At 38.2% G+C, this 12,862-nt stretch overlaps 3 protein-coding genes across 5 annotated transcripts; 1 reads left to right on the plus strand and 2 right to left on the minus strand.

The window, feature by feature from the left end:
- Positions 1-403: 403 nt before the first annotated feature.
- Positions 404-2,857, minus strand: LOC126622381 (uncharacterized). Of its 2 annotated transcripts, none has more exons than XM_050291105.1 (3): positions 2,455-2,857; positions 2,090-2,281; positions 404-1,414 (listed from the first exon to the last, which is right to left on the minus strand). In XM_050291105.1, the coding sequence occupies exons 1-3, from the start codon at positions 2,471-2,473 to the stop codon at positions 1,080-1,082; spliced, it is 546 nt and encodes a 181-aa protein (XP_050147062.1). In that variant the 5' UTR covers positions 2,474-2,857; the 3' UTR covers positions 404-1,079. The 2 variants fall into 2 exon arrangements, with proteins under 2 accessions (XP_050147062.1, XP_050147063.1); XM_050291106.1 differs by having other exon boundaries at positions 2,090-2,454; positions 2,549-2,575.
- Positions 2,858-3,089: 232 nt separating this feature from the next.
- On the minus strand, positions 3,090-7,905 carry LOC126622363 (allantoinase-like). The gene is made up of 14 exons (XM_050291082.1): positions 7,738-7,905; positions 6,148-6,241; positions 5,910-6,030; positions 5,729-5,802; positions 5,533-5,646; positions 5,363-5,448; positions 5,083-5,142; positions 4,740-4,888; positions 4,534-4,660; positions 4,292-4,447; positions 4,054-4,164; positions 3,862-3,972; positions 3,629-3,727; positions 3,090-3,494 (listed from the first exon to the last, which is right to left on the minus strand). Exons 1-14 carry the CDS (start codon positions 7,822-7,824, stop codon positions 3,366-3,368), a joined length of 1,518 nt encoding a protein of 505 aa, XP_050147039.1. The 5' UTR covers positions 7,825-7,905; the 3' UTR covers positions 3,090-3,365.
- Positions 7,906-9,890: 1,985 nt separating this feature from the next.
- LOC126622385 (uncharacterized) lies at positions 9,891-12,225 on the plus strand. Of its 2 annotated transcripts, none has more exons than XM_050291108.1 (5): positions 9,891-10,065; positions 10,508-10,561; positions 10,967-11,070; positions 11,537-11,575; positions 11,664-12,225. In XM_050291108.1, exons 1-5 carry the CDS (start codon positions 9,990-9,992, stop codon positions 11,796-11,798), a joined length of 408 nt encoding a protein of 135 aa, XP_050147065.1. In that variant the 5' UTR covers positions 9,891-9,989; the 3' UTR covers positions 11,799-12,225. The 2 variants fall into 2 exon arrangements, with proteins under 2 accessions (XP_050147065.1, XP_050147066.1); XM_050291109.1 differs by lacking the exon at positions 9,891-10,065 and adding an exon at positions 10,103-10,409.
- The last annotated feature ends 637 nt before the right edge of the window (positions 12,226-12,862 follow it).

Here is a 12,862-nt window from a genome sequence, read left to right on the forward strand (position 1 = left end):
ATCAGATGGTCCTCTAAAAATTATAATAATTGCAGTCATTAGATTTTATCCAACGACCCACTAATCCTGATCAGGAGGATCTGAAGGTTTGCCTTGGAGAGGATCCAATTCCGACTAAATTGTGTGATGGTAAGGGGAGTCGTCCACGTAAATGATACGGGGCCGTTGATGTATGTGCGTCTGCAATCATGCATCAACCGATGGAATTACCTTACTGAATGATAGATTAGTTTCTAATTTGATATTAATTTGGGAGATATTTGGTATGTTTCTTAATTTTTTGTATCTAGATCAAGAAGTATAAGATGATGTGTATGTGGGTTACGTCATTTGTTGAGGAGAGATTTTTTTCTACCTGGAACATAAGACGATACATTACGTGTTATAATATAAGTAGACAACATTGATTGAAAAATATATTGTTCTTGTCACTGAAACAACGACAAAAAATGATTCAAAATTGAATACAGAGCTAAAATACACCACTCTAATCAACTTAGTTGTCATACTTAGGTTTGCAACTTTTTATTTTGAACTATTATTTGTTCAAAACAATTACAAACAACGCACGTAATTATCTGATCACATAAACACCCTGATGCCCTGGTTTCCATAACCAAATGCATCTTGATTTGCTTGCTTTCCCGTAGGTTTGCTCAACCAACTGCCATTTTTATGCCATTTTTCACTGGAACAAACTCATCTGCGTGCTGATTTTACAGTATAAAAACCCTAAACATGAAGAAGAAGAAGATCATAGGCAACTAAGTAGCAATTGAAGATGGCAACACCAAAAAAAAAGGCATGCGTAGCTTATTTGCTATTACTTAGCTGGGGAGTGAGCTCTGCTCATAGGGCAATTAGTATTGGCAAGGATAAAGCTGTACTAGTTGACAGGCCAGATTCCCTTGGCTTCGGACAAATCGGAGGAGGGCTCGGAGGACAAATGGGATGAGGCATCGGGGGAGAAATGGGAGGTGGACTCGGCGGGCAAATGGGAGGAGGGCTCGGGGGACAAATGGGAGGTGGCCTCGGCGGGCTAATGGGAAGAGAGCTCGGGGGACAAATGGAATGAGGCCTTAGCGGGCAAATAGGAGGAGGCATCGGAGGACAAATGGGAGGAGGGCTCGGCGGAAAAATTGGAGGACTTGGAGGACATAGGAGGAGGGATTATTGGAGGTGGTATTAATTTCAATCCAAGTTTTGGCGGCAGAGGTGACCAAGGCAGTGGATATGATAGCGGATAAGGTGTTGGTAGTTGTGGTGACCAAGACAGTGGATGTGGTGGTGGATATGGAGGTGGCAATTGTGGCGGCTAATGTGGTGGAAGTGGCGGTGGTCATTGTGACGGCCAAGGCGGTGATGATGGTGGCATGGGCCATGATCAAGGCGGCCAAGGCTTCCCCATCCCTGGCTAAACATATATATCTTGTGTAATAAGCATCATTGTGTAATAATGTGTGTCACAAGCGTTCAATAAAACCCCCAAAACCTGTGACAAAAAAAAAGTGTTTTGCAGCTATTGCCCTACTGTTGTAAGGCCTTCGCCCGCTAATTTTATTGGCGGAACTTAGAGATTGGACTGTGTTGATGCACAAAATCGGAAGGTGTTGGAACAACGTAAATTCGATAGTGAATCATGCAAATGTCCAAGAACACAAAGATGTATCGTGGTTCACCCCAATGTTTAGGCTACGTCCACACAGATGTTGATTGTATTTCTTTGTAGCTGTATGTATGGTTTACAAGCTCAAGGGGAGTCCCCCTGAGGAAGAAAGTGTTGTCTCTGAGTTGTTTGAGACTTGTATGTTTTGGGGTATCCCAGAGTCTGATTTGTGAGGGGGGAGGAGTCATCTTTTATAGAATAAGGGGCTCCTCCTTTTACATGATTATGGGCTGAGTAATGAGGCCCAAATGTTGAGGCCCAATGTGTCAAAGTCTGAGACCCAATATGTGTGGTACCAACAGACTGAAATTGCAAACGAAGATAAACACGGTGATCAAATGTGTTTCGTGCCATTAGGGATCACATAGCACGGCAGAGCCAGTGACTCTAATTTTTTCACAAAGTCTTTGTTTAGAAACTCACCAGTTGGAAAACACTTGTCGTCCGAATTTGATTCGCTTCCAGTGCACGGGATGCTGGGGATTCGCGTGCACAGACCCATCTGAAACATCACTCCACAAACTTGTCCATTGTCGTCTTCGCGCCTAGTCGCCCTCGCCTTGTGCACTGGATGAACAAAGCTCATAAGGCCTGTTCCACTTGCGAATATGCAGCCTGTTACACCATTTGAATATGCAGCCTGTACCACTTGGCATCATTCAAGTACAAAATGCTTCACAAAACTAAAGCAAAATCGAAATTGTTATTAAACGTTCCTTGATTTGTGTACTTTTTGTGTTTTATGGTGGAAGAAAAATCTACAAATTGTGATCTTTGTGTGCGAATACCTGCATTTAGGAAATCCATATTGTGTCAAATAGTATTCACATCAATGCTAGTGGGAAGGAGTCCATCAACCAAAAGAATCCCCCAAGAACTCACCGGAAAATACAAGCCGGAGTCTCATGTTGTTAAAGGTGCTCCACTACATGACAGACTGGACAGAAGGAATGTTATCATTCCTTTACAGCTAGGTTAGCATGTGAAGATGTATCATTATCTGGACAGCAAGGACACATGCATCGTGGACAGCAAGGTCACTGCATGTGTATTCTGACTGTTGCAACATGGACAGCAAGGATGCCACTTCTAGTCCTTTTGTTTATTGCATGCGTGTGTAATAAGATGTATATAAACTCTGCTGCAATTGCAGCAGAACATGTATTCAAAACATATATTGGATCCAAACTTTATATGTTCAAGCTAAGGTTTCTGTAAAACATAGGAGAGGAGATTGCAGATTAAGATTTTACAAAATTGTGAGGGCACTTCAACCCCGCTTAAACCGAAAACTGAGGGCACTTCAATAAAACGAAAACTGATCAGGGGCTAATGTAAAATATACATGACAAGCGAAAAGAACGAAGCTTGATTATTACCGCGGATAACGGAGTGACATGATAAATTGGAATCACTCAGACAATGAGCCGAAAAAATTGTGTCATATATATGAGAATCGAGCTCACATAAACTATTGCGGAAATCCTCAATAGTTACATTGGCATGTCTTGCAAAATGTAATATGACAGATCTGGGAAACAACAGGCTATACGTACACTTAAACCCTAGAGAAGATGGATGCCATGAACAATATTTAACCATGGCAGAGCCCTACATGAACAAGATTTGATCATACAACCATATATACAAGAGAGTTTTGTGCGATTCCGCTCGCCAATTGGCAGTTCTTATTTCATTCTCAGCTCGCCAGAATTGGAATGCCGCAGACTGCGGGAGCATGTTTCCCCTCTTCGAAGACAAGGTTTCCTCTTACAAATGTGGCTGCAACTCTTCCGGATAACTTTGTCCCCAAGTAAGCTGAAATACCCTACAAATTGAAATGTAACACAGGAGAGTAAAATGCTTGCTCGACGCAATGAACTCCGATAACATAGAACTGGTTCAATAGATTAAACCGAATGCATAGGGGATCTTCAAAATATGATCAAGAAAAATGCGTACTGGGTGTTTGACGTGCATGGGGAATTCATCATCGAGGTCGAATTCCACATCTGGATCCCATACTACGATATCCGCGTGATTCCCTACTGCAATTGCCCCCTGCAAATTATAATTTAATTAGTAATGACTCTAATGAGACATGTTTAAGTTTTTCTTGGTGCATACATGTAATGCACCAGCATAACAATATCCGTGTCTGCGGGAAACTTGGCTAAAACTGATGATAATTCCACCTTCAATTTTTGTCCAGCGAGCCTGGCCGGCCTTTCGCTCCACCATAAAGCTAACTGTTGTAATGTCACTCCATATTTCTGGCCATATGACCATGTCACAGGAAGAACAAACTGCAAGTGCACCGAAAACAATGTTGGTTAGTCCTGAAACAAATCGCAACCTTTTACATTTGAAGGCAAAAGTATGCCAACCTGCAGAGATGATATGCCACCCCAAGCTTTCAAAAAGTCTCCACCGTCGAGAAGCTTAAGTTCCGGCATGGTTGGTGAGTGATCAGAGCTTAGCATGTCAACGTGTCCCTCCTGAAACAAAACATCAAAAGCCAAATGAAATCAATTTGACGGTAAATAACCATCATCTTTCCATCAATTAGAGTAGTTTGGAAAATCACTTTGTAAGGAGGTAGGCAAACAGAAAATAAGTACATACCAACAAAGCCTCCCACAGTTTTTCCTTGTTGGCTGCATCGCGGATGGGTGGAGAACATTTGAAACGCGTATCTCCATCGGGAATCTCTTCGGCTGAGAAAGCTAAGTAGTGAGGGCATGTCTCAACAGTTAAACTATCACCGCCACTTTTCGCTTCCTGCAATAATGCATAAAAAACACTTGCATTACCTATCGGAGAGAATAATAAGACGCTCTATAATCCGCACTAGTAGAAGACTATACCTTAATAAGATCTAATGAAGAGCGCGAGTCTGACAAGTGAACAATGTGAAGATGAGCTCCTTCTGCCGGGCCACCAATCCTTGTGTCCTTTGTCAAGGTCAAGAGATCCTTAATTGCTGCCTCTTCCCTGTTTCAAAAACAAAGGAAACACAGTTATCGTGTGAAATTAGAACGAGAATTTAGCATCCACACGAACAATATCTTACCACGAAGGTGGCCTGGTCTTGAGATATGTTGAATAAGAACGAGGATTGTTACTACCATCTTCAACTCCCAAGTTGCTTTCGAGTTCTTGTTCTTTCTCAGCATGTACAAGTAAAGGCCTTCTGTATTTCGCTAGTACAGACAGTCCCTCCTAGTGAACAAGTAATTGAAAATACAGATTTTTAAAAAACGTCAGAACTGCGAAAACAACATTCATCTCAAGAAGCCAATGGCTGCAGCAATACAATCAACAAATAAGATGGCGATTATTTTGTTCTAATTTAATTGCAAAGTAAATTATATGTTTTATGTGATAGTGGGAGGGATGAATCTCATGAAACAAACCTTAATGTGACTGGCATTTGTCATAGGAAAGTCGTTGATCCCGGATGGACACATAAAAGACTACAAAAATAGACATCGAAAAATTCATTAGACGAGGATCATAAACATCTGCACAGTTTGCGGGTAGAAAACTGTTTCCTAAAGCAGGAAGACAGCAAATTTGGTCCACATTAGATCGACACGATGTTTGAATTAGTTGGTTAGAGCGTTCCTTGTGGCACAAGAAATGTAATGGAACAGTGCTCTCTCTAGGCACAAAACTCACTACTTGAATAGTTACCTTTAGACCAAGAACGCCGGCATCTAGGAGGTCCTCGAGAGCAGATGCATTGAACGCGTTTTCAGGAACAAGCCCTCCCCAAAAGCCTGTTCACATTGTATTTAAATTTAAGCCAGTTCTTAAATATTTGAGTATAACTGTATCCCCAACACATAGTTTCAAGTTCATACCAACATCAACGTAAATTCTGCTCTCGGCGGCCTTAATCTTGAGTTCCAAAGTCTCTCTGGAGACAGTCGATGGGTCACTATTCAGAGGCATGTCAACCAATGTTGTTATCCCACCTGCAAGAAAGCGAAAAATAAATCTTCTCGATTTTACTAATCGATGAAAACAAAAGAATGCAGCAGAGTTACATAGGCACACCAGCAGCAGCAGCTTTAGTTCCGGAAGGAAATCCTTCCCATTCAGCTCTTCCAGGATCGTCGAGATGTGCATGCCTGAAACCAATACAAACGACGCGTTTAAGCTCAAATCTAAAACCCTAATTACCTTCGTGACGATGAAGAAACAGATCGAAAAGACAACTGATTTTGTCGTAACTTACACATCAATCAGGCCAGGCATGACAACGGCCTCTCCGTAATCAATCACATTTTCCGACTTGATCTTCCCATGCTTTTCCTCTTCTTTAACAATTGAGGCAATCTTCCCATCCTTAATCTCAACTGCACATTTCCACATTTCTTAAACGTAATTATTTGGTGCTAAATCTCGTGTCCGCCCGCTCTTGGACTCGAGTTATATCATTCTTCTTCGTAAATTAGTGTAAAATATCGTCTTACCTGCTCCAGAAATAACCCCTTGAGGTGTCACAATGCGCTTGCTGGCGATCCAATAATGTTGGAAAGGCAGCAGGCTGCAGTTTTTCGGATATTGCTGCAAAATAAAGGGTTTTGATCGAACTCCGTCAAAATGGCGGACGTTGGCAATTTCAAACACAACACATTACACGATTTGAAATTCAAACGAAAATATAGTCTGACATGCACACGAATAATACTGTTTATATAATATTATGAACATGATAACTTTTTTCTTTTCGATGATAAACAGAAGGACGATACAACACAAATACAACACATAATGTCCATAACGTTTCTGTAAATAAAAATTTAGTGGATAAATATTATATACTAATTTCACGTCAAAAAAAGAAGTGATGTCACCAAAATTTCTTAGTGGAATATTCTTAGTGGGGTAGAACGTAGGACAGCATAACTTCTCTATCATCTATTATTTGACAAATTAAAACAAGTTCATATCACCCAGTATTTTAATATTTCAGATCCACTTGTCCACTATCAAAACAAAAGTAAACAACAAACGCAATTTGGAATCATACACCGACTGACGTGTCGGAGGAGGATTCTCTCTCACTTTCTTCTTTATCTTTCTCTCGATATAAAGAAATTTATCTTTCTCTCGATATAAAGAAATCAAACATAAAAATATTGATGTGAATTAACGTGATTGTTGACGTGATTTAACTTTGTCTCATTATAAAGAAATCGAACAAAAAATTATTGACGTGATTTAACGTGACTGTCCAAATAAAAGGAGACTGGAATGGAATGGAGGAGAATTTGGAGGGAAAAGATGAAGAGTATAACTCAGAATCAACACGGTCCTTTAATTGCAATGATTTTTCTAAAAGAAAATAGTGTTTGGTTGATGAGAAAAATGCAGAGAAAACGTCTAAGGAAAAACGGAAAATTCAAGTCTCTAGTTTTGATTTTTCTAGTTATCAAAAACCATATAAATTAAAAAAAAAAAAGTTTAGATCGATAAATAATATCGTTTCATAATTATTTGAACGGATTAGACAGGAAAATAATCACCCTAAAAATTCATACAGTATATTCCAACGATCTTCTACACAGAGAACACAGTTTGGTTGATGAGAAAATGAGCGAAACAAACGAACAAATTGGAATCATATATATAAATTACAAAATTCAAAAGTATTTCTTTGCGCTCCCTATTTCTCGATTGCCTTAAGCATCAGCATCAAACAAAAATATAAAATCAACCCACCCAGAAAAAAAAAACAATAAAACAAAAATATCAAAGAAGCATCCCTGAGAGTGAAGAATCAAAAACAGTAACACGCTGCAAGTTTCTCCATAAAAATAGTGTTTGGTGGGCGAGAAAAAAAAAAACAAAATTTATCTAACTCTAAATTTTCCAGTATTAACAGAAAACCAGTAACTTAATAACATTTTTACATCATTAAAATCAGTAAAAAATAATACGTAAATACAACCCAACAAAATAAACAAATGAAAAAGAAAAATAAATTACATGAGACAAATGAAAAAGGGAAAAAAATCCAATTAAATTACATGGAACAAAAAATAAATTTGTTATCAGACCTGGGAGGGATACTGGAAATAGAAAAATAGTAGGAAAGAAGCGATCAGTGTAAGCAGCGGCAATATCCTCCATTGCAGCGCGTCCATTTTTCTCTCTCGCTCCTCTGACTGCACAGTGCAGACACTGTCAAACAACAAGTGCTCTCTCTCTCTCTCTCTCTCTCTCTCTCTCTCTCCCCCTCTATTTATGCAGATTCAACGCACCAATAGGAGCTCCTGTTGTTGGAAAATGATCCTCTCCATATTCCTTCTTTTTAATCTACCAAATCAGAAAATTCGTGCTATTAAAATTTGATTCAACGATTACAGACAAGATTCACTTTAAAAATTATAATAACTTCTGCCGTTGAATCAATTTTCAATGTCTTGGATTTTCTGATTTTATGGATTATGAAGCCAGTGGGATATGCGCACGTAGGGTGTAGACATACGACAAAGTGGGGGAGTGCACCTTAGGGCTGTCCATGTGCCCTGTAAGGTTCATCTTTGAAAGGTAATTACGGTCTAATAGTATTTTTTTTAGAATTGTAAGTGATAGGTTTTAAATTTGATTATTATAAAAAACGAACCTGAATCATAATATTACTAAGATGTTTGAGGTTTAACTTATTATTTTTATTTTAGTATTAATAATATCATTTGTTAAAAAAACAAATACCACCCGTGATTTATTCCTGAATCTTGATGCCTTTTGAACAAGTGGACTTTGTCCTAACAGGGGTGGGGTACCCGTGTCGTTTGGGAGCAAGATTCCTGAATCCTGATTGCCTTTTCAACGGGTACGCTTTGTCGCATCAGGCGTGGGCCCTGGGGTACGCGTATCCTCTTCTTATTGCTTCCCATTTTTCAGTTAGGGGCCTAGGGCCTGCGTTGTCAATTTCCTCTCATACCTTCGAGATTATGTTGAATACATAATTAAGTTGGTTAAAGTTTTCTAAATAAACGATATTATTTATATTAAAAAAATAGAAAGAAGAGCTTGGCTTTACATAATATAGTTTAAATTTATCTTTGACGATAATCAAATTACATTATTCTAATCATTATCATCTTATCGGATTGTAATAGTGTTTATTGATGACATTAACAAAGGCTTGTACATTAAGAATATTATTAATATTATTGTTCAACACTCTTAAGAGCCGGTAATGTTCATTATCATATTTATCACTGTTAGATAAATTTAAATTTCAAGATCTATATAGCGGATAAACACAAATCTCGAAATTTAAACTTATCCAACGGTGATAAATAAGGTAGTGAACACTATCGATACTCGAGAGTAGTGAGCAAAACTGCACATATATACATTATGAATTAACGTCACATTAGACAAATGAGACTAGAATTATTAGTTAACTGAATACTAAAGAAATAATTCTCCAATTTCGTCCACGTAAATATACACTGTGTTCATCTCTCTTTCTCTTTCCACCCTTTCACATGTACATTATTTTATCCCTTCTTACACAAGTTCTATTTGAATTGTGATTGTTTGAGATTTTTGTGTACATTGGCGTTTGTCATATTGACAAATATATGAATAATTTCACTTTCAAAGAAGAACATATTGACATGACACCAACCAAATACAACTTCTAGAGATTTCACTCTATATTGGAATAAAATCTAAAAAGAAATGATACGGGTTGGATGAGTTCCTTTTAGATTTTGAGTTTTTTCTTTTTCTAAAAATATTGTTATTGACACTCTAAATGAGGTTCATTTGGATGACTTGATTCAAGTATGGTCCACTTACTCATTTTTATCTCTCATATACTATTCTTAATTTTTGACCGTCGGATCGAAGAAGATCAATATATAAATAATTTATTCAAGAAAATTACATATTTACAAAATACCATCTTAATTCATCATATTTCATCATATCCGAGATGTGATGTGGTTCCGAAGGATGGACTATATATAGACAATTCCAGTAAGATTTCATAACCAGAAGCACCCCTTGTTTCAAAGAGAGGAGGACAAGTTATTAACATTTTAATTGATGATCAGAAACAAATTGAAAGCTGAGCAGTGATAATTCTAAAGATTTCTCCCGAAAAAAAAAAAAACCTAACAAGGATGCGTGTAACACTATAATCCTATCACACATTTTTCATGCGTTTTAATTTACCACTCCAGTCTAACTTAAATTACAAAATCACCCTCGATTGCCTTTCCCCATTTTCCCACCGCTCCATTTCAACAGAGCAGGATCCTGATCAGAGGCCGAGAGAAAGAAGAAGAAGATGACACCGCATCAATGGGGGTCTCCGTGCGGCCACCAATGCACGCACAAGTACGCAGCTCTTATGCAGATTCCATGTAAACCCATTATCCTCCACACTCGCTCTGAAATATTGCTTCCTCCTGAATCTTTGATTTCCTTTATTTCTTTTGATTTTCGTTTTCGTTTAATAATTTCAAATTTTTTTGCTCTAATTTTGACCATTTCGCTTGTTTTCTCGCTCGAAATGATACTGATATCAAAATTATCGCGCTGTTTATGTTAATCTCGTGTTGGGTAATTAACGTAGGTGATGAATTGCAGAGTTTTTCGACCCCTAATTTTGATTTATGTATTTTGTACGATCAGTTTTGACCCAATTTTGCGTTTTTAGTGGCGGAATTTTCCTGGTGAATTGGGGTTGGAGTAATGTTTGCTTTAGGTACAAGCAAGCACCGGAATTTGTGTTTGAATATTGATTGTTTAAAAATCTGGAACTATTATTCTGGCTTACTGTAAATTGTGTGTTTTTCCCTGTAGGGCGAGTATTTTGCAAAAAGGGGTGCGATACAGATGGAGAGACTTGGGAAGAATGTGAGTATTAATTTGTTCTTCAATTCAGTTTTCGTATGAACATACTTCGATGAGAATTTATGTTCTGGTTGTTTGGTTTGGTCTTGTTCTTTTTCCATTTTGAATTTCGCTTTTTGTCACCTTGATGTTTATGGACACATTACTAAAATGGCATTTCTAAGAGCCCGTTGGCTACCCATAGAGTACTGACTTTGTTTATGCCGTGGGAAGTTCCCCATCTGCATTAACTTTTGGTTTGTGGATTAGCTTGGCTCTTATCGTTTCTGTATCTGAAACTTGATATGGAAGTAGACTATTGGTTTAGAGTTAGTGCGCTACTAGATCGAGGTGGGGTTCCATCCATAAGTAAATTATTATGTAGTTGGTTAAATGCTTCAAGTGATATAGCGAGTATATATAACACAGGCTTGGAGGAGTGCAATGAGATATGCTATAAGGATCCTGTCTTAAAGGACCAGCAATGGAGTGCTTGCATTGACCGTTCTCCTGGAGTTGACAGGTACTCAGAGGTATGTTTCCCTCTATAGTTTCTTCTTAGCATGCTAATGAGTAATGAGTAACATTTTCGATGATAATACGAATACATGGTAATGTTTATTAAATCGTTATCGCCTCTTGTATCTTCTCAAGTCCAAAAGTTGTAGTCACTAATGGCAGTGTTGTTCACTATACTAGCCTCATGATTCACTAATTTTTTGTAATTTTGACCAACCATGGGCATTATTTTTGTATTGAAGGTGAAAAGTAGGATTATTTATGCTTTAAACAACTAGTTTTGTCCAATGATGGCCATAAGAAAATTGGTAATTTGGTACTATCTGATATAGCTAAATGCCCCGTGATTTAAAATCTTGAACTTAGTGAATTTGAGTGGAAAGGTTCATATGGTTGCATATCATCATCGTCCTAAAGCATGGTCCTGATTCGATGCACATTTTTTCAGACGAGTTATTGCTGATCCGATTCTATGTGCAGGAGTGTTTTCATGCTTGTGTATCTGGTTGCGGCTTCAAGGTTAGTCCGTTCTCAACCCCGTAACGTTCTGGTTACATTTTATCTAGGATGAATATTTAGAAAGTTATAAAGTTCCTTGATGTCGCAGTTTGATAAAAATCCAGACATAGCTGATAAAGTTCGTCCAAACAGGCCGCCTAAGCCTCCCCCTGTTGAAAAGCCACCCGCCCACCCTGCTGAACCCACGGCAACGACCGACGACATACTTAGCACTTCTGCATAGTGAGGGACAGACCTAACTATACTACAAAATGGATACATTTATATAGTTAGTTGATAGTTTGCAGGATTTAATTTTCTTTTTGCTATTTATATGCCCTTCGCGTCAACTAACATCCAGGCTTCCAGATTTTTTGACTGTAGACTGGATCCCCATTCTATTGTACTGGAGTTGGAGACGATTTGAGATTGAGATCCACTTCGGATCCCTATGTCTGAAGCTCACGGACCGAGAGAATGGACCACTTAATTTCATTCCTATTGGCCCCCATTAATTCATCACATTGACCCACTTTACAAAAACTCAAAATTTGAACGGTTTGGATCTCTCGGTTTATGGGCTTCGGACACAAAGATTTGGAATGGATCTCATTCCATTTAATTGTTATTGATATATTTGCAAGTTCCATGGTAGGAAAAATGTTTGAGAATTTGTTCACTGTGGATTCGTTTTTGATCGAAGTGTAGAAGTGGAGAAGCCAAGCTGCCATGATTTAGGGGTGGTTTGGGAGTGAGGTGATTAAAAAAAAACACCCATGAAAAAAAGCTGTGAGGGTTTTAGGCGTTTGGTAAACTGAAAAAAATGGCTTATTTTGGAAGCTGCTGTGAGAATAAGCTGAAATCAAAGGAAAAAGCTGAAGCTGTTATTTGCAGCTTTGGAAAACTGGTTTTTTTTCAAAGCACACGGAGCTACAGTGCTCCTTTAATGAAAAGACCCACTATCAGACTGCTTTTTTTTCCAAAAGCACTTTTATAAAAAAGTTTACCAAACACTCTGCTGATTTAGTTCACAGCCGCATATTCTCACAGCACAGCCATTTATTCTCACAACAGTTTTTTTTCAAAGCACAGCAATACCAAACCAGCCCTTAGTTGGAGTAGATGAGTCGGTAGATTTATGTATGTTGAATGAAGCAAAAGATGTCAATATTTTATTTAAGTTGAAGGTAGAAAATAAGTTAGTCACGAGAAATGTTTTTCCTCGATCACGTTCTACTTCCAATTTGGACCTCTATTTCTTGCTTCAAATTAGATGCAGCAAGTTATTTTTACTCCAGTCCAATCTCA

This window comes from Malus sylvestris, chromosome 5 (genome assembly GCF_916048215.2).
Source record: "Malus sylvestris chromosome 5, drMalSylv7.2, whole genome shotgun sequence".
Taxonomy (NCBI): domain Eukaryota; kingdom Viridiplantae; phylum Streptophyta; class Magnoliopsida; order Rosales; family Rosaceae; genus Malus; species Malus sylvestris.

Excerpts from the sequence above, each read along its gene's own strand:
- LOC126622363 (XM_050291082.1), bottom strand. The coding sequence starts at position 7,824 with ATGGACGCGCTGCAATGGAGGATATTGCCGCTGCTTACACTGATCGCT. Across the intron at positions 6,242-7,737 it reads ATTTCCAGTATCCCTCCCAG|CAATATCCGAAAAACTGCAG; the intron begins GTCTGATAACAA and ends TTTATTTTGCAG. Across the intron at positions 5,803-5,909 it reads ATGCCTGGCCTGATTGATGT|GCATGCACATCTCGACGATC; the intron begins GTAAGTTACGAC and ends TATTGGTTTCAG.
- LOC126622385 (XM_050291108.1), top strand. The coding sequence starts at position 9,990 with ATGACACCGCATCAATGGGGGTCTCCGTGCGGCCACCAATGCACGCAC. Across the intron at positions 10,066-10,507 it reads AGCTCTTATGCAGATTCCAT|GGCGAGTATTTTGCAAAAAG; the intron begins GTAAACCCATTA and ends TTTTCCCTGTAG. Across the intron at positions 11,071-11,536 it reads GAGTTGACAGGTACTCAGAG|GAGTGTTTTCATGCTTGTGT; the intron begins GTATGTTTCCCT and ends TTCTATGTGCAG.
- LOC126622381 (XM_050291105.1), bottom strand. Across the intron at positions 1,415-2,089 it reads CGACAAGTGTTTTCCAACTG|CCAGGGATGGGGAAGCCTTG; the intron begins GTGAGTTTCTAA and ends ATATATGTTTAG.